The sequence below is a fragment of the Podarcis filfolensis genome (assembly GCF_964270895.1).
Source record: "Podarcis filfolensis genome assembly, chromosome: 7".
Lineage (NCBI taxonomy): Eukaryota > Metazoa > Chordata > Lepidosauria > Squamata > Lacertidae > Podarcis > Podarcis filfolensis.
In genome coordinates, this window is record NC_139603.1 from 16944056 (window position 1) to 16963966 (window position 19911).

Here is a 19911-nt window from a genome sequence, read left to right on the forward strand (position 1 = left end):
AATCTCTTTCCACTGCATCTTATATTGTCCTTGATTATTTTTTAAAAAATACTCCGTTGTTTCCATGTTATTACAGTCCTGCTAATGTTTTTAATTGTTTATAGTGTTCTCCAAGGTAAATTATAAATTTCCCCATTCCTTATTAAAGGTTTTTTTTTTTTATCTTCCTGGTTTCTGATCCTTCCAGTCATTTTTGCCAATTTGGCATAATCCATCAATTTGAGCAGCCACTCTTCTCTGTTAGGGATTTTGTCATCCTTCCATCTCTTGGCTAAAAGCATCCGCACAGCTGTCATCATACAAGCTGCTGTTTTATTTTCAGTTCCTTCCTGAATAATTCCACAGCATGGAATTTGCCTTTTTCACAGCTGCTGTACACTGGGTCAACATCTTCACTGAGCTATCTGTTATGACCCCCAAGGTCTCATTCCTGGTCAGTCACTGCCTGTTCAGACCCCATGGCATGTATGTGAAATTCAGATTTCCCCCCTTACATGCATCACTTTACACTGGCTTAGACTGAATTGTGTTTGCCATTCTTCCACCTATTCAGTCAGTTTGGAAAGGTCCTTTTGGAGTTTTTCACAGTCTCTTTTTACTTCAATGACTCTGAAAAAGTTCAGCATTGGTAGAAAATTTGGCCACTCCACTGCTCAGCCTTAACTCTACAATAATAAAAGTAAAGGTAAAGGGACCCCTGACCATTAGGTCCAGTCGCGGACGACTCTGGGGTTGCGGCACTCATCTTGCTTTATTGGCCAAGGGAGCCGGCGTACAGCTTCCGGGTCATGTGGCCAGCATGACTAAGCCGCTTCTGGTGAACCAGAGCAGTGCACGGAAACGCCGTTTACCTTCCCGCCGGAGCAGTACCTATTTATCTACTTGCACTTTGACGTGCTTTCGAACTGCTAGGTTGGCAGGAGCAGGGACCGAGCAACGGGAGCTCACCCAGTCATGGGGATTCGAACTGCCGACCTTCTGATCAGCAAGTCCTAGGCTCTGTGGTTTAGACCACAGCGCCACCAATAAAAGTCCTCAATTAATGACTTTACTGCAGCCTTCCCCAACTGACACACTCCATAAGTTTTAGACTACAACTCCCATCACCCCAACCCAGAACAGCCATGCTGGGGTTGATGGGAGTTGTGGTTCAAAACATCTGGACAGCAGCAAGGGAGGACTGCTTTACTAGAAGGAATTCATCAACCTCCAAGTTAAGACAATATATAAATACTATTAACATTTAAACAATGAATATAAAAAGAACTGGCAATAGAGGCAATGTTATCCTTCGATCAATTTCTTTAAAACCAATGCTTAAAAAACAAAATGCTTCCAATGCTATAGGTGTTTTCTTCCATGAACATTGCCCTCGGTGTTCAAATAACTTGAATACATTGGAATATCCAAATACTCAGGGCTTGCTTGGCAGACTTTCTTAACAGATAGACACCGTCTATATTCTTGAAAGTCATTTAGAAGGTTCAGTAACATAGCAGCATCCACATTCTTCTCCGTGTAGCCTGGTATCCCAAAGATGAATTGGAAAGCCCAAGTATCTCCTAAAAAGCTATGGAATGCTGCAAACTGGACATAAACTCAGCCTCACACTCTGCAGGCGAGCCAGTAATGTTCCATGCCACAATGAAATTGTATCTTTACAGAGACTATGAAAAAGAAAGACTGCAATGTGAGATGAACACAAGGCAGAACAGGGGCTGGCAAACTACCCTTCTACAGATGAAGTCAGAGAAGACGATTAGAGCTGGAAAACACACACACACACTACAACAGCCTTCTTTTCTGAATTTGACTGGATTTAAGCGACATTTAATCTCAACAAATTTAGTTTATTTTTATTTGGTTGATTGAAAAATGTATTTTTTTTAGCTCATTGCTTCCTGTCCGAGGTTAAGAAATGCAAATAAATGTAACAGCATGAAGGCTGGTTCACATGGTAACAGTATAATGACTGCAATAACACTTTGTGAAGAAGTCATCATGTAGTGTTATAAGTCTTCAAACCAACCCAGGAGCAACACTTTACAATGAAGTCAGGTCACACATTCAACAACAAGTTATCACATATAGCAGCTTTCCCTAGCCTAGTGCCTTTCAGATGCTTTGAACTAAAATTCCCATCTGTCCCAACTAACCCATTTGACCACACTGGCTAGATCTGATGGGAGTTGTAGTCCCAAACGTCTGGAGGGCACCAGATTGGGGAAGACTGGTGCAGAGAACTGAAATGTTGTATATGCATAGGTGAGCTATGGGGCAGATTCAACTAAACACTTGCACTAGTGGAAGCCAGAGCAATGAGTCCTGCTAACACAACCGGGGCTAACCATCTCACCTCCCCACACAGTCTCTAGAAGGTCAGGAGAACCTCCAGAACAGCACATGGGGATAGGCGAGGGGAGATCATTCCATCTGGTAAGCAGAAATCAGCAACATTGAGTTCCACTCCTTGAATTTACAAGAATTTCCCCCTGTTTTTCTCTTTCTACAATTTTCCAGCCACATAAGGTAAAACTTTTTGTGGCGACTGGCCATGTTGGCTGTTTATGTTCTCAAGTGAAATTTAGTATGAGCTAGCAAAGCAACCATGTGATAGGCAGGAAAGTGTTTGTATCCTACAAGAATACCACTGAGATGTAGCCCATCTTTGTGTGCCCTGGATACAGAGGCAAACTAGGCACTCTCACCCATTCTGTGGGACCTAGATCCCTATCTGTAAGAGTAGCTGTCCAGCACCAGAAGAAGAATGATACACTTAGGGAACCTAATGGGTTGGGATCTAAACCTGGTCCCTGTACTTGATGACCCCAGCAGTTAAGAATCAAGAATACTTCTAATGGTATAATACTGTCCCTTCATCTGTCCAATAAGGCTGAATGTTGGAAGATTTGGGACAGTACTTCTTCATGCAGCGCATAGTCAAACTATGGGACTCATTCCCCCAGGAGACAGTGATGGTCACCAACTTGGATGGCTTTGAATGAGGATTAGCTAAATTCATGGAGGAGAGGGCTATCTCAATGGCTAATAGCCATGATGTAGCCATGCTAGGCCTTCACAATTGGAGTCAGCAACGCTTCCCAGTACCAATTGCTGGAAACCACAGGAGGGGTGAGTGCTTTTGTGCTCATGTTCTGCTTCCTGGTTTCCCACAGGCATCTTGTTGGCCACTGTAAGAACAGGATACTAGACTAGATCTAGGGCCTGATCCAACAGGCTATTCTTATGTTCTTGCATCCATAGCTCCACAACAGGTTATGTTTATGGGCATGGCTTTAAGAAAAGTGGGGTAGAATGTTGCAAATTGAAGGAAGCACACAATATATTAATCGATCATGGTGAGATAGAAGAAGAAGGAAGGAAGGAAGAAGGAGTTTGGATTTGATATCCTGCTTTATCACTACCCTTAGGAGTCTCAAAGCAGCAAACAATCTCCTTTTCCCTTTCTCCCCCATAACAAACACTCTGTGAGGTGAGTGAGGCTGAGAGACTTCAGAGAAGTGTGACTAGGCCAAGGTCTCCCAGCAGCTGCATGTGGAGGAGCAGGGAATCAAACCAGGTTCACCAGATTACAAGTCCACCGCTCTTAACCACTATACCACACTGGTTACAATGTGTTACACCACACAATGTGTTACACCACACTGGTTACAAGCAAACTTTGGTGAACTAAGTGTTAAAGTCCATCAGTGCTACCTGCTAAAACAAAGGTGGGTGGAAAATGGGCACTTCTACAGTGCCTGCAGGAGCAAGTATCTCAAGCACCACAATATATCACTTCATACTATGTAATACTGCACAACAATTAGACAAAGTGGAAAGCCAGAGGCAGCAATAAGGCTCTGTGCCATGCTCCACTAACTCCTCATAAAATGAACACTTCAAAGTGCACAGAAAACACTTTTCAAAAATTGTGCAAGGTTGCTTTAATCTGAGACATGCACTCCACATTGCCTGAAAATAAAGCAGGTGCATTAAAAAGGGAAAAGGAAAAGGAAGAGAAGAGTGAAGCTTGTTGAAATCTTCTCTCTGTTTACTAGCATTTAGCTGCTAAGCAAACCATGTAGTATAATTCCTAATGCAGTCTGCAAAATGCCAAGATCACTCGAGGCTCTCTATCACTCATCAGTCACAGCAATGGTTAATGAACAGCATTACAATGGAGAGGATCAATGCCATTGGATACAAAATACTCAAGTTTAATTTCCAGTCATCTCCCATTAAAAGGTATGCTTTCTCAATAACCATCCCCAAAAATATATAGAATATCTTCTAGAAACTGTTGTAGCACCAAGTGAAGATATTTGATGTATTTATTTATTCAATTTATATCCTATATGTGTTGCACCTTTTACATTCATGTGAAGGTGTAACTCCCAAATCTTCTGCGCTCGAAGAGCATTCAAAATATATTTGTGTTGCTGACTTGTTGAAATCCTGGCTGTTAACATTGCTGGACCCCGAGGCAGAACAGCAATTCCCCATAGCCCCCCCCCCCAAGTCAAGGCACACTGTGCCTAAGGCTGAAAATTTCAAAGCTACCTCTCTCTGAGGATAAAGAAATAAATAAAAATATATTAAGTAACTAAAAATAATCTGTCCTTTTATTACATCAAAAACCAGCTGTCTGACTGAGGCAGTAGTATTTCCAATAGTGGGGCTGGCCCTCTCTGTTAAGAACTTGTGAAAAACAGCTGAAATTTTGTTCAAATGTTGCCTGATCTAAACAACAAAGGGAATTTCATATGAATATATTAAACTCTTGCAGGGGTGGGGGGTGGCAAATGATCCATTCGTTTGCATTTACTTCTAGTAATTGTTATTCTGACTATACCAAGTGGCCTTTAAAGTCTGACGTAAAACCAGATCAAAGCCCCTCTGAAGACTTCCTGTTCCAGATATAACAAGTGAAGGCAACATTATGACTAGAGGGAACATTCCCTTTAAATAGTTGCTCAAGGTAATGGTTCCTCTGTGAGAGTGTTTTGCTGTCGATGTATATTTAACATCCAACAGAGGCACTTCCATTTATGGGGTAAAGCAGTGGCTTCCAACCTTCTCATGGCTGAAGAACCCTTGTGGTCTGTTGTGATAGCCTGTGAAATCCTAACCCCCTCTCTTCACCATTAACCCAACACAAAAAGAAAAGAGAGAGTAAACACTGGTGATAAGTGGTATATTCAAAATTCAAAAGGCAAATTGGTACTAATTCATGATACATCTATTCAAGATGGCTGAACAATTGAAAATTAGAAAGTTTCAAAGATGTTATTCAGTGAGTTTATCCTCAAGAGTTCAGTGAAGAACTCTGGTATAAAGACTGGATGACCTCAAACCAGAGAAAGTTGGTCAGACTGAAATCCCATCAATTTTAATGAAACATAAGTACAACTACTTTTCTTTGAACTGAGGTCACAACCCATGTTAAATATTGTATCCTAAGCAACTCATATGGCTTTCCTCCTAATTTAATAGGTGTCAATTCCTGTTTGCGCATGAAACTTGTAGAAGATGAAAAGTCTTCCATGTGAATATCCAGATTTTCACAAAGCTTCTTCCAATTCAAAGGAAAATCATGTTATGCTGGTCATCCTACTATGTACTTATTTATTTAGAAAACTCAAATGTCACACTTTGACAAAAGACCACCGGGTGATTTGCAGCATAGAACACAAACGTCAATATGTAACATATCATAATTCCTTTCCAGGCAAGTAAATTTCCTCAAAATTAAGATTTGGCTCAAGCAAAACCACACAATATACAGAGATGCCACTAGATGTCACCTGTAGCAAATTGGGAGAGTTCCACTCAGATAAATCATCTGTAAGAATTTCAAGGAGGGGAAGGTAAAATAATGTTTCAGTAACAGCAAGATCAACATGTATCAGTAGCATTTATTGGTCAGAGGATCGGCACACTTTGCCGCAAATCTGAACTATTCTATCAAACCAGAACACAATCAAAGAGAGGGAACATGATACATGTTTAATGTTATAGTGCAAGCTTTTCAAACCTGGTGCTCTCCAAATGTTTCAGACAACTCTCAACAACTCCAGCCATAATGGTCAAGGGTCAGGGATTACAAAGGCCATAGTTCAAAGCATATGGAAGGCACCTGGTTGAAGAAGGCAGTTCCAGTGGCTAGACATCCCTACAGGATTGGGCTGTGGAGTTTTGAAGGTATGAAGATTATGAGAGTCTTAATCTCAGGGTTGTGGGTTGAAGCTCCACACTGGGCAAAGGATTCACGCATTGCAGGGAGTTGGACTCGGTGACCCCCTGGTCCCTTCTAACTCTACAATTCTGTTATTTCTAATTTCTATGATTTTTAAGGTGTAGCCTTAAAAATGAGCAATTGACCCTGAGGATTGTTACAGCACTGTCTTAACAACAACAACAACAACAACAACAACAACAACAACAACAACAACAATTATTACCCCGCCCATCTGGCTGAGTTTCCCCAGCCATCTGGGTGGCTCCCAATTGAGTGTTACAAACAATACAGTATTAAACATTGAAAACTTCCCTAAACAGGGCTGCCTTCAGATGTCTTTTAAAAATAGGATAGCTGCTTATTTCCTTGACATCTGATGGGAGAGTGTTCCACAGGGAGGGTGCCACTACCAAGAAGAGCCTCTGCCTGGTTCCCTGTAACTTCACTTCTCGCAATGAGGGAACCGCCAGAAGGCCCTCGGCACTGGATCTCAGTGTCTGGGCTGAACGATGGGGGTATACAGGACAGAGGTCGTTTAGGGCTTTAAAGGTCAGCACCAATACTTTGAATTGTGCTCAGAAATGTACTGGGAGCCAATGCAGATACCTCAGGACTGGTGTTATGTGGTCCAGGGGGCCACTCCCAGTCACCAGTCTAGCTGCCGCATTCTGGATTAATTGCGGTTTCCGGGTCACCTTCAAAGGTAGCCCCATGTAAACCCATTCCAAGGTAAACCCATTCCAAACCTAATCCAAAGGGAAACAATCAAACAGCATTCCATGGGGCAATAAAATTAAAGATACAAAATGTATTGCTGAACTCTCATGAGTATCTGCTTCAGAAATGTCCTAATAAAACAACCAGGGCACACAAAGTGGATTACGAGAAATGTTCATTAATTGTTTGTTGGATTAGTGTCATCCTTCAATAGCTCTCTCGTCAGAAGCCAAGTGGCTTGCAGCCAGCACTGTAATCAGATACAGAGCACAGCTTGATACTGATATGACACAGAGCTCATGGAATTTGCATCTCATAGCTAATGAGAGCCATTAGGATGGATAAAACATATCAAATGAGGCACCAGAGTCATCTTTTTCATAAACTTTCAGCCTTGAACATACAAAGTAGCCTCCCACTGTTTGACTCTCAGTCCACCTAGCTCAGTGGAGTCTACTTATAAGTGACAACAGCATTTCAAGTCATAGCTATCCAAAGTCTTCTTCCCACCTTTGCTGTGCAAGATCCTTGTAAGTGGAGGTGTCAGAGATTGCAACTAGAACTTTAAGATTGCACATCATGTGCTATGCCCTCTCCCAATATAACACTGCTTTAAATCAGCCTCCCACAACCAAATACCCTCCAGATATTTTGAACCATAACACCCAACATCCAAAATATCTGGAGGCCACCAAGGTTGGTAGGAAGCCTGAACAATGTTCTGTCTAGTCCAAAGCACTCCATCTCCACTCTCATCACTGGCTCAACTCTCTAAAGGCCAAAGTTCTTTCCCAGATAACCTTGACAGTCCATAATATGAGTTGAACCTCATATTTTCAACACAGAGGACATTTTTGATGGCCCCTTGCATGGCTAAAAATACATATGGAAATAGTTCCACAACAAGATAAACAGAGACAAGTGCTACAACATAGTATCCCTTCTAATATATAAATGTAAGAACTTGGGGCTTTGTGCCTAAACTATACATGACTGTGAAAAGACTCTGGCCAAGAACTGCCAAAGTTTTACCATAGAGGAAAAAATATTTCAAAAAAATTACTAAGTGCAAACCAACAGAGTCAGAAGAAAGAGCTGGAAAGCATGCTGATGTACTCATACATGAATTTTGTCAGGTGAAAAGCAGCCGGTATAATAAAACCAGCATGCAGAATGAGAAACTAAAGAAAATTTCCTAGCACTAGTGGTAGATTTTAAAAATAGCTCTTTTTAAAATCCCCTTTATCTTAACAAGCACTAGCGTATCTAATGACATGGAAGCTGACATTGTATGCTCTGTTGAACTCATAACTAAAATTTGATGAATTATAATACTGAAATCCAAGAAAGCAAGTATAAAAGGAGGAAAAAGAAAGGAGAGGAAAGCTGAATGAAAGACAATTAGAGTGGAATAGCTAGCATACCTTCAGATAAGTTAATTGCATTTTAACTTATCATCTCTTTGTCTATATCAAAGTGAAAAGTCCAGCAGTCCAAGGGCACCTAACTCTGTAAACTTTACAAAATTGAGGTCACAATTTCCATTTATTCATTAAGGAGCCCTTCATTTTCCTTACAAGCGATTGGTCAATGAACTCTTGGTTGTATCCAACAAAATTTTACTCAGAAAAGATACAGTGAAATTAATTGACCTAAGTTAGTCTCTTTCACTAATTTGAATAGGTGTACCCTGAGCATGGCTCACATTGGATACAACGGGTTGTGTGTGTGAGTGTGTGTGTGTGTATCTTCTTTGGGGGGAAATCATAGCATATAATTACTAACAAAAATCAGAATTAAATTTTTGTATATATTAGGAAAGTTAAGAGATCCAGTTTCCTTGTAAGGCAGGCAGATAAACTCCAGAATCAAGTAGTTTACTCAAAAGCAGAACCCAGCACACGGCACGAAAAATGGCTATAATAACTGGGGGTAAAAATGTTAGTTTGTCAATAGGTAAAGGTAAAGGTACCCCTACCCGTACGGGCCAGTCGTGTCCGACTCTAGGGTTGTGCACTCATCTCACTTAAGAGGCCGGGGACCAGCGCTGTCCGGAGACACTTCCAGGTCACGTAGCCAGCGTGACGAAGCTGCTCTGGTGAGCCAGCACCAGCGCAGCATACGGAAACGCCGTTTACCTTCCCGCTATAAAGCGGTACCTATTTATCTACTTGCACTTAAGGGTGCTTTCGAACTGCTAGGTGGGCAGGAGCTGGGACCGAAAGACGGGAGCTCACCCCGCCGTGGGGATTCGAACCGCCGACCATGCGATCGGCAAGCCCCAGGCACTAAGGTTTTACCCACAGCGCCACCTGCTGTCAATACTATGTTGATACTATGTCAATACTATGTTGATACTATTTGAATGCTATGTTGCAATTAGCTACTATGAGCAATTTCCCTACGGAAAAATGATATGGAAATTTGGTGGTGTTTTCTGAAGCAAACATATTACAATTCCAAAGAAAGGCAAAAAGACTTCCAAAAACACCAGTAAAATTGTTCTTTGCGTCCTTAAGGCTGTCACTAAAAATAATAGTCTGAAAATGACATTTGATGCAAATTTGGATGTTTCTTCTCATGCAGAACATCTTCTTTTAAAATAAGCTAAAAGTGTTTCAGTTACTAGCGACAGATTCATCCCCCTCAGGTAAAATCAAAGGTAAGCTCATCTAATATGAGCAATCTCACTTATCCCAGGTAAAAATTGCTTGGTTTTCTCCTCTTCCTGCAATGTGCAAAATTGGAGCAGTGCAAACATACTTGCAGGGATGGCAGATTGGCTCCATGGGCACAGGTGCATTGTCCCAGCCTCCCAACCTCATGTCCCATCCTGGCTTGCAGCAAGGAACAAGCTCATGAAAAAATCCTAGATGCAAGGAACTGCTGGACATGTAGCTCCCATAGTATCCAGTCAAACCCACTGAACACTCAGGTGCCCTTGAAAATCGTGGATCCTTTGGTTCCTTGATGACCTGTGCATGCCCAGAAGCTCAGCTAACATTCAAAACCAGAACACACCTCTCAGGAGCTGATTCAGAATGCAGCCAAGCTTTAAGAGCTGGAGATTTGTGTTCCAGACCAAATAATAATGAATTCTGGCAACATCAATGTCAATAATACTAGCCATACTTCTTGGGAGGGTTTTACACATTCCAAGTGTAGTAAGAGAATGACAGGAACTATTGGCTATGTTGTAACTTGACAATAGATAAAAGCGGGGTACTGTTAGACAGCAAATATTTCTGACTTTCAGTGCGTGAAAATGTGTCTTAGAATCTTAAAAATGGGATCCTGTAAAATTTCATGCTAATCCTTCAGCTATGTTGATAAAACCATATACAGAAGATATGTTTAAATTAATATCTATCTATCTATCTATCTATCTATCTATCTATCTATCTACACACACAAACACCATTAAAAGTTAGAAACGTATCTAACAATACTTTCCCACACTGTTAAAGAAAACCAGAAAATAATTTCCAACCTTTTCATAATAAAAGGATTAGGTTACTGCAGCATATATCCATTACAGATTTGCATACCTTTTGCTAAAAGGGTTTACTGTAATCTTAGCTTGGTTTGTTTACCCTCCAAATTCGCTTATTTGGAGCGTTTGTTTACCCTCAACATTCAATTGTTTTGAGACAGCTACACAATCTTTATTTTTTTTAAAAAGAAAAATCCCTCCCACTTCCCATAGGATCCAGAACAAACAAGCAAACCTACTAGCACACTAAAGACATAATGCTAGGTTTAATCTTTCACCTAAGCCGGAAGAAGCAATGCAATTTTCATTTTAGGGAAAGAAAGTTTATTCAGATTTGGAGACTTAAAACCCTAATCTTGAAACATTTGCATCATTATGCAACTCCATCATAACATCCCTGCAACACTGGCATGATTTCATGGTTTGGGGCTTCAAGCTGATGCCTTGTCTTAAACTCTGTTATTATAAGTTGTGCAGAATGAATCTTTGAATATTGCATATTTGTCTGATTGTTTACAAAAATCCAAGCTGTTGCACACAACCAACCCACCTTTTTTAACCATTAAGCACATGCTCTCCCATTGAAAAAGGGACTGATGATGGGGAAAAGTGTGGATTTTGTGGGGAGGCGGAAGCTGCTCTTCCGCAGGACACTTGGGTCACCAGAGACAAGGAATAGTTTTAACTCCCACATCACTAATGCCTCTGGATTCACAAGTTTATGTTCTGTCTCCTCCATATCAGTAAGCAGTGCCATTAACTCATATGGGAGAAAAGTAAAAATTACAGCTAAGACTCCATTACAGTGAAGGAAAACCCTCATATCTATGTCTGGCATTGGGCACATTAAACACAATGTGCCAGTGCTTTGAACATCTTTCTATACATGTGGGATCTTACAATATATATGACCTCTCTCCATTCATCATAATGGCAGGCATTCGGCTTCTCGAGAGCTTTCTTTGTATGCTCCTAATGCCAATAATATTGGATGCGGGTGGCGCTGTGGGTTAAACCACAGAGCCTAGGACTTGCCAGTCAGAAGGTCGGCAGTTTGAATCCCCGTGACGGGGTGAGCTCCTGTTGCTCGGTCTCTGCTCCTGCCAACCTAGCAGTTCAAAAGCACCTCAAAGTGCAAGTAGATAAATAGGTACCGCTCCGGGGGGGGGAGGTAAACGGTGTTTCCGTGCGCTGCTCTGGTTGGTCAGAAGCGGCTTAGTCATGCTGGCCACATGACCCGGAAGCTGTACACCGGCTCCCTCGGCCAATAAAGCGAGATGAGTGCCGCAACCCCAGAGTCGGTCACGACTGGACCTAATGGTCGGGGGTCCCTTTACCTTTACCTTTTAATGCCAATAAACCCATCATAAAATGTTTTGCCTAATACTTATAAGTGAACAACTTTACAAATTTTGTGTCACCGCAGTACTCAAAAGAAAATCTATTACCATTTAAAAATAAGTATAAAGCGATGCATTATTTAACAGTAAGCAAAATGATGCATTTGGTTTCAGCCCAGGTATATATGCCATATGGAACGGACAAAAATGCCTAGTTCTCCCTTTGTAGGAGTCTATATGAAGAGATGAAGCTGCCTTATAGAATCAAAATTTTGATCCACCTAGCCAAGTACAGTGCAAGTAGATAATTGGTACTGCTGTGGTGGGAAGGTAAATGGTGTTTCTGTGTGCTCTGGCGTCCATCACAGTGTTCTATTGCACCAGAAGCAATTTGGTTATGCTGGCCACATGACCCAGAAAGCTGTCTGTGTACAAACGCCAGCTTCCTTGGCCTGAAAACTGAGATGAGCGCCACACCCCATGGTGTGGACTTTGCCTGGACTTAACCATCCAGGGGTCCTTTAACTTTTACCTTTACTCTGACTGTGAGTAGTCTAGAAAGGTCCCAAGCAGGTGTCATCCCAATTCTTCCTGAGATCCTTTTAATGTAAGATACCAAAGATTCAGCATGTGCTCTACCAGTAAACTATTAATCCTTTCTCAACTTGATTAGTAGTTTTGATACCAAACATAGGAGCCAACTCCTAGGGGGCTGAGGTCCCTTCGGCCTCTTCCAATAAAATATTTGAGAAGGGGCCAGCCCTCCCAAAGTTAATGGGCCTTGACATTCAAAAGTTGTTCATGTGCCACATTTTGTGATCGGTTATACGGGGCGGGCCTTACCTGGGCCCTCCAATATTTCATTCAAGTTGGCACCCCTGCTAACAAAGTTGTATCACTCCAAAGCAAACTCTGGTGGCAAGAGTCAGTAGGATTGTAGCCAGCCAGAGGCACTGAGAAACAACAGATAAGTAAAAGCATCTTTGGGGCAACGCCAAGGTTTTCCAAAGTACCATCAACCAATCAACAGCCCCCTCCCCCAAAATAGCCCAATGAGGAGCGATCCTGTTGAGATTTAGCTAGAAAATGAAAACAGAACATTGTGGGTGGGTGGGTGAGTTGGAATACAGAAGAGCATGTCTGGCAGGCTGATGCCCTAAATTTTGTTCCAGCTCCCGCTGGTCACTAATATTAAGCAGGTAAGTTGCAACAAGTCTCTGAGTTTCAATAACCCTTTCTATTGTTAGCATATATGTGGGACATTTCAAAGGACATTAATTTTTACCCAACTTTACTTTCTTGAAGAAATTCTGATTATATTTGACCTACCATGCTTCAATAATAAAAATATGTAAGCTCCAACACTTCTCATTTTTAATAAGGGATCAAGGAAGTTTTCCATAGTACAGCTTTATGAAGACTACAAATTTCCCACCTCACGGTTTCCCCACCTCCACCCCATTTGTAGTTAACTGAAGATCTATGAATATACTAGCATACCTTACTACATTGTTCGCGCTGTCTGGGTCTTGTGCTGTAACTGTGCCCACCGCAGTCCCAATCTCGGCGTTTTCGTAAACATCCATGACATAGGAAGGCAAAGTGAACAATGGAGGCTCATCCACGTCCCCAACAATGATCTTCAACATAGTTACATCTTTAAAAGGTCCTAAGTGTGAGAAGCGGAAATCGAGGTGGGTATTTGCTCCTTCTATATTAAGAGTATAGGATTTCTTTTTTTCATAGTTCAGTGGCTGTGGGAAGAAAAGAAATTTCACATTATCACTGTAAGTTTGGGTTTGAGTTATTTCACAAAACGCATTATTTCGCTGCCTTATTTCCACCATCAGAGAGGGGTTTTCCAGCCTCAGAATTGCTTGTGTAATAAAGTTTGAACAGACTTGATCACAGCATCCTTTACTGCACTTCACCTGTAGCACCTTTATACTGTATTATAGTGGCAGGCTTTGGTAATGCTGAGCTTAACCCCTCCACTTCCTGTAGCTTGAAACTATGTACTAAGTGCATAATGGCATCTGACTCCTGGAAAGAAATGAGCACTCTTGAGTTTGCAATGAGATAACCACCTGCACCTGACTCGTGAAAAAGACACGTGCACTGCCCCCCATATTTTATTTGAATTGGCACCCCTTGCTACAGTGGCAAGGTACAAACTCTTAAAGTGAAACAGTTTGACAGCAATATCTATTGGACTAATGCAGAATATATCTGAAATTAAATCGGGCAGATGTAATTAATGGATGCTTAGGCCTGCAAGGCTGCTGGGTGGCCGAATTACAATGCTTCTGTACAACAATCATGACAATGTGGTTGGGATACCACTAATCATTACGTATTACCTAGTGTGTTAGATTTATATCCTGCCTGATCCCCAAGGCACCAAGAGGCTTATGTACCGTGAAAGGAAACTTGCCTAATTGACAGTGCACAGGTCCTGTGAAAGACTGGTCTGTGAAGCTTGCAAACCTTACACTTAATCCTATGGTCCTCGATTATCATCGTACCCATAAAAACTCAGATGGGAGTAGGTTGGCTCAGCATCCTCCTATGAAGCAAAAACTGGTAAGGGGTGCTAGGATCCAGTTCCTACAGGATTCTGCATGGGCAAAGTTCAGAAAGATACCTTTGTAGCAAAGGAGTGGCCTCTTTCTGCATCTACGGGGTGGAACAGGTGCAGAACCCTTGTGCTCCACCTTCTTTCCTGACATCTAGAGCATGCTTGCCTGCTGGTTGCTGCTGAGGAATTCCCCTTGGCCAGTGGTATTGAGGTGCAGTCTTCCCGCCAAAGAGGGAAAATGTGAATAGGCCAACCAGAGGTCCCGCTTGGAGGGTGGTGCTTCGCTGGCTGCCCAGGCATTGGCTGTTGCCCTGCCCAGCCTGGCAGTGAGGCTTAAAAGGCTGGCTGCGTGTGGCTTCCACAGTGCGGTTGGCTGAAGAGCAAAACCTTCCTACCCACTTCTTTTTATCATTCTGTTTCCATTTCAGGCCAATTCTTACCATGCTTCTAAAATCTATATTCATTTTCAGGTTCTGCTTAGTGTCGTTTTCCCTTTAGCTAGGTCTTATTGGTTTAACCAAAGGGGTTTTTTTGTACCTCCTGACCTTGCAATGGTTGCTAATGGAATTCACCTGTAAACAAATGTTTTGCCTTTCCCATAGCAAAATGTCACAAATGTTTAAGGCATTGGGTGGAATCCTAGTCTTCAAGCATGGGATGAAGTGGTATATCACCCAATATTGTATCAGTTGTGTATTCAGGGTACCCTGTTAGAGGGGACCCCGTGGAAGTCCCTGTCCAAAAACCAAACATAGGGCAGATGGACCCATACTAGGTGGTGAACTGCATTGTAAAATTCAGAGAAGTAGAGATTTTGAAGGATGGTTGTTTTTGTTTTGTTTTGTTAATGTACTGTTTTGAAAAGTGCAGGTGAGTTAGGTTCACTTTTAAATGCAAAAGGGGATTAAATTTCTTCCCATTCCTAGTTCTTGTTTTCAGCAGTGAGCAACACTTGCCATAATTTACTAGAAGGCTACTCGATGAGTAATAGCAATGGTTTCTTGCCACTGACAGGAAGGAACAAATATAAAACTTGGGTCAGCCTTTCGAGATCATGAGATCTTTCAGAGGTTTCTATAGTTTCCCACCAGCTTTATCAATGGGATCAACATTTACAATACATTGAGGCCCAAGTGGTTCAGTTTATGTAGTGCTGTTTCTTAATATTGGCATATTTTACGGGATACCCTTTGACGCTGTTCAAAAGAAGGCTAAGAGAGGCCAGTGCTTATATATTCCTTTTATTCTAGCTAGTCTGTGGAATGGCACTGAATTTGGTGCATGCAGAATAATAAAACATCAAGGAGGAATGTGCATGCTAATAGATTTCTCTGTATCATGCATTTCCATGATTGTTTCGATATACCGGTAAGTGGTATACAGGAGGGTGGGGTTGTTTTTGCAGTGGGGTGAGGGAAGGTTAGTCTAAATATTTTTTTTTTTTTTGCCAATTCTGAAGCACTTTTCTGAAGTGCTTATTTTCAGCAGCCCAAGCATAATATTAGCCCAGCACTGCCACATGCCCTTTTGTACTGAAGACTACAATCCTATATATGCTCACCTGAGAGTAAGTACCATTGAACTCAACAGGGCATACTTTTGAGCACACGCACGCACACACATGCACAGGATTGAGCTGCCAGTCATTTGCCTCACCTGATATTTCGTGTGGCAATACAAAAACGGTCTCTTGGTGTTTGTGCCACAAGGACAAAATGTGGGGTAGGGAAATGGACATTTCCCACTTCTGATAATGTAAGACCAAAGGCAGCATTCACCCTTTGGAGAAAGGTCTGCATTTAGCACAGCACCAGTACTTTATCACATCCTCCTTACACATCTCAAAAACAGGTCCATTGCATCTTTAAGGATCATGGCCCTCCTGAGATTCTGAAGCCATGGCCACTTTCATATTGTGTACCAGAAGGTCCACTTTTGTCCACTGTTGTGTTAAAGACTGCACGGTTATGACAACAAAATAGGTCACACTCAGCACAAACTGTTAGGAAGTCTTGAATCCTGCTAAAAGACCTGCTCTGAGACACCTGGAGTTGATTATTTCTGACATAACCCCCTGTACACATACATGCTTCCATGGCATCAACACGCATTTATTAAAGCAGCTTGCTGCTTAGCCAATGATAACATAGGTTTACTGCTGCTCAGTCAGAAGTCCATTCCATTCTGATTTGTATACTTTTTTAATTTTTTTTTGTTATTACCGTATTTTTCTGTGTATAAGATGCCCCTATGTATAAGACACCCCCTATTTGGGGGGACTCCAAATTAAGAAAACACCCCCTCAGCACTACCCTTGTATAAGAGGAGACCCAATTTTAAACTTTTTTTTTTTGTTGTTAAAAAACCTAGTCTTATACATGGGAAAATATGGTAATTATTATTTTTTCTATACTTGGTACAGATATGACATCCAATATCATAAAGTGAGACAGAATGCATAATGTCAGGTAAATAAAGGTGATGTCATTATCACCCAGTGACCAGAAATGCTTAGGAATCACATCTGACCACAAGGGTCTTTTGCAAAAGCAGAGGAAGTAATCTACCATATTGTTTATTAATATAAACAATGAAGAGTTTATCACATAATGGAGAAAGATTTCTGCATTTTTGAATCCCCTAACTTGTTGCTTGCACTCCATTGATTTTTGTGTGCTTCTTTGTATGCACCTTTCAATATAAAGTACACATTTTTTGGTGAATCTTCTGATAAAATACGCATTTTGTATGAATATTTTGTGCACTGAAACCACAGAAGTTGGAAAGCAAAAGAAATGTGTGAAGATAAAAGTGCTTTCAAGAATAAAAGCACTTGGGAGGCAAATCACAGTCCTTACAAATGTTTGCTTTCTCTATTTAAAAATGTAGGCTCAACGCAGCTCCTCTTTTTACACTTGGAGGCAGCTCTGAGCTTAAGCGCATGGAACTATTGCTGTCATTTCCAGTTTGGCCCTAAGGCTGTGTGCCATGACAGCCCTAAGAGAATTTCACATCTATCACATGTGAGCCTTTTCTAAAGGCTTTGCTTACCTTCTTCAAGGAAATAATCCCTTCTCGTGTTTCTTTGTCAGTTGATATGGAAAACACTCCGGAGCCATCCCCATTTATGACCGTGTATTTCATGTCTGCATTAGACCCCATGTCCGCATCATTAGCCTTGATCTTGCCTACTGCAGAACCAACTTGTGCCGACTCAGGAACATACAGCTGATAATGTTCTGGAAAATATATTCAGGCAACATTTCTAGCAATTCTGCTGCAATAACACTTCAAATTCTCAAACATCTCTTCTAAACGGGAAACATGATCGCCGAGTTTAGTGCAAATGCACCAAATATTATTTCACTAAACTGTGGTGCCTAGCTATGAAAGCTTTTCCTCACAGAATGAAAAGCACTGCTCTCCGACAGGAATAAAGTATTAAGAATATTAAAAAGAACTCTGCTAGATTAAATCATCAGTGCATAGCATTCTGAATGGGAAACTCAACATACAGAGCATGAAGGCAAAAGCACACTCCTGTTGTTCGTTCTCTGAAACTGATATTCACAGATCCAACAGCTATTGACAATCCACTGATCTATCTAATCCATCTTAAAGTCATCTAAAATATTAGCCATCACCACACCTTGTGGCAGTGAATTCCATTGGTTCATTATGTACTGTGTGAAAAAGTGCTTTCTTTTGTCTGTTCTGAAATGCTTATCAATTGGGTTTTAAGAAAGTGCTTGGTTAAGTAATTTAAAACACAGCAAACAAAATTTTAAGTCAACATAAAGCATCTAAGATCTAATCTTTTGTTTCACTGAATTGCTTGACATTCAGAGCTGTAGCAGCATGTATATCTTTCAGCCGCAAGAGAAAAATATAACACTTTTGTGCTCTCTTCATTCTCTCTTCCCAAATGGCCAAGGAAACAAGGGCTGTAAATTTCCCCGAGTTAAAAGCTAAGCAATTTTAAAAGCCTGGAGTGAATTCTCCTCCTCCCACAATGATGTGTCTTGCAATTGTGAGAAACTTTTACTTCTCAAAACTTTATAGCACTCAGCCAAACCAGATTATATCTCAAATGAACATTCATGCACCCCACCAGCCGACCTTAATGTAAAAAGAAATAAAAGCTTATCCAGAGCCATGGGGCTGAGAAAGGTGCAATTATGGCTACTATGGCTTTTGCAGTGCAGCTGAGATAACACTTTTCAGTTCACTTATGCTATCTTGAGAAAATGAGGAGGGGGCATAATTACATAACGATTCAAAAAATTAATATACATAGGAAATATTGCAAAAAGAATAGGAGAGGAATGAACCTTAGGAAAACCTATATATTATTAGCAGCAAAAAGGTTGTGCTCATCTCTCTCTCTCTCTCTCTCTCTCTCTCTCTCTCTCTCTCTCTCACACACACACACACACACACACAATGTATCTCAGAATACTCCCTATACTTCTCTTTGTGGAAAACCACCATAACTGTCCTTTCTCAGAGACTACAGTTCTATGCATATGTATTTGGTGCAAAAATCCTAGAATACAGTGCAATTTACAATCAGCAATGCATAGTATAAAACCATGAGTTTCATATATGTTATGTCATTTTTAGCACCTCCATTTTTAGCGGATTTTCATAAACAAAATTTGATTAATGGTAATGTAGTCTTTGACAGTCTTGATGACCTTTTTCTCCCACAGTTTGGTAAAAGATATAGGATGGCCTCTGTGCAGAATACTATATCTACAATATCTATCTGTATATGTGTCCCTCTCTATATGTAAGCAAAATATTAACTGGGTTAAAATAAATGGCTACTCTACATTTCAGCCAAGCTTCTCTGATAAAGGGCACACAGACCAGATATGAAACCTCGTCCTACTTTATGAAGTAGGGACAGTTCAAATATCTCGAGAAAATATTGGCTACAGTGTGAAATAAAGAAAAAACAACATGAAAAATCAACAAAAGAAGAAATCGTTTACAACTGTTTTTGCAATAATAAAATCTTATTCATACCTGGGCAGGCTTACCTAGACATATTTTGGCCTGTTATATTACTCTGCTATAAAGGCTGTATGGGTTAGTCATCTACAGTTTATTCCAGTTCAATAGCAGATTTTAAAAATGTTTCTGGTTATGGGGGACTTCTATTTCTGGATGGATTTTACATGTAGGGCAAATCTGTCTATTTCAGCCTCTATCTGTTTCTCAATTTTCCAATCTAAAGTTCAGTACGTACTTTCACATCCAGGTTTGTTTGTTTTTAATGTCTTCATGAAAATTCACCAGCATTTTACTGCAAAGTTCTCTTAATATACACATTTCTCTATGCAATTTTGCATTTTTTAAAATATATTGATTTCCACTAATATAACAATTTTTACTTCAATGTTTTCAGCAATATGTGCATTGTTCTGTACACTTTACCCTAGTACATGCACTTTCGTACACATTACTTGGTTGGCTAACTGCAGTGCAAAATTCAGAGACATGTGAAATTTAAAGGATGGCCGTGTTTCAATTCATG

At 40.8% G+C, this 19911-nt stretch overlaps 1 protein-coding gene across 6 annotated transcripts in view; it reads right to left on the minus strand.

Moving 5' to 3' along the window:
* The window catches only part of CDH18 (cadherin 18), a 614393-nt gene that overhangs the window by 35565 nt on the left and 558917 nt on the right, over positions 1–19911 (minus strand). For all 6 annotated transcript variants that reach the window (XM_083623835.1, XM_083623834.1, XM_083623830.1 and 3 more), the window contains 2 exons: positions 17421–17608; positions 13292–13545 (listed from right to left, as the gene is read on the minus strand). In XM_083623835.1, coding sequence (XP_083479961.1) covers positions 13292–13545; positions 17421–17608 — 442 coding nt within the window. The remainder of the gene's footprint in view (positions 1–13291; positions 13546–17420; positions 17609–19911) is intronic.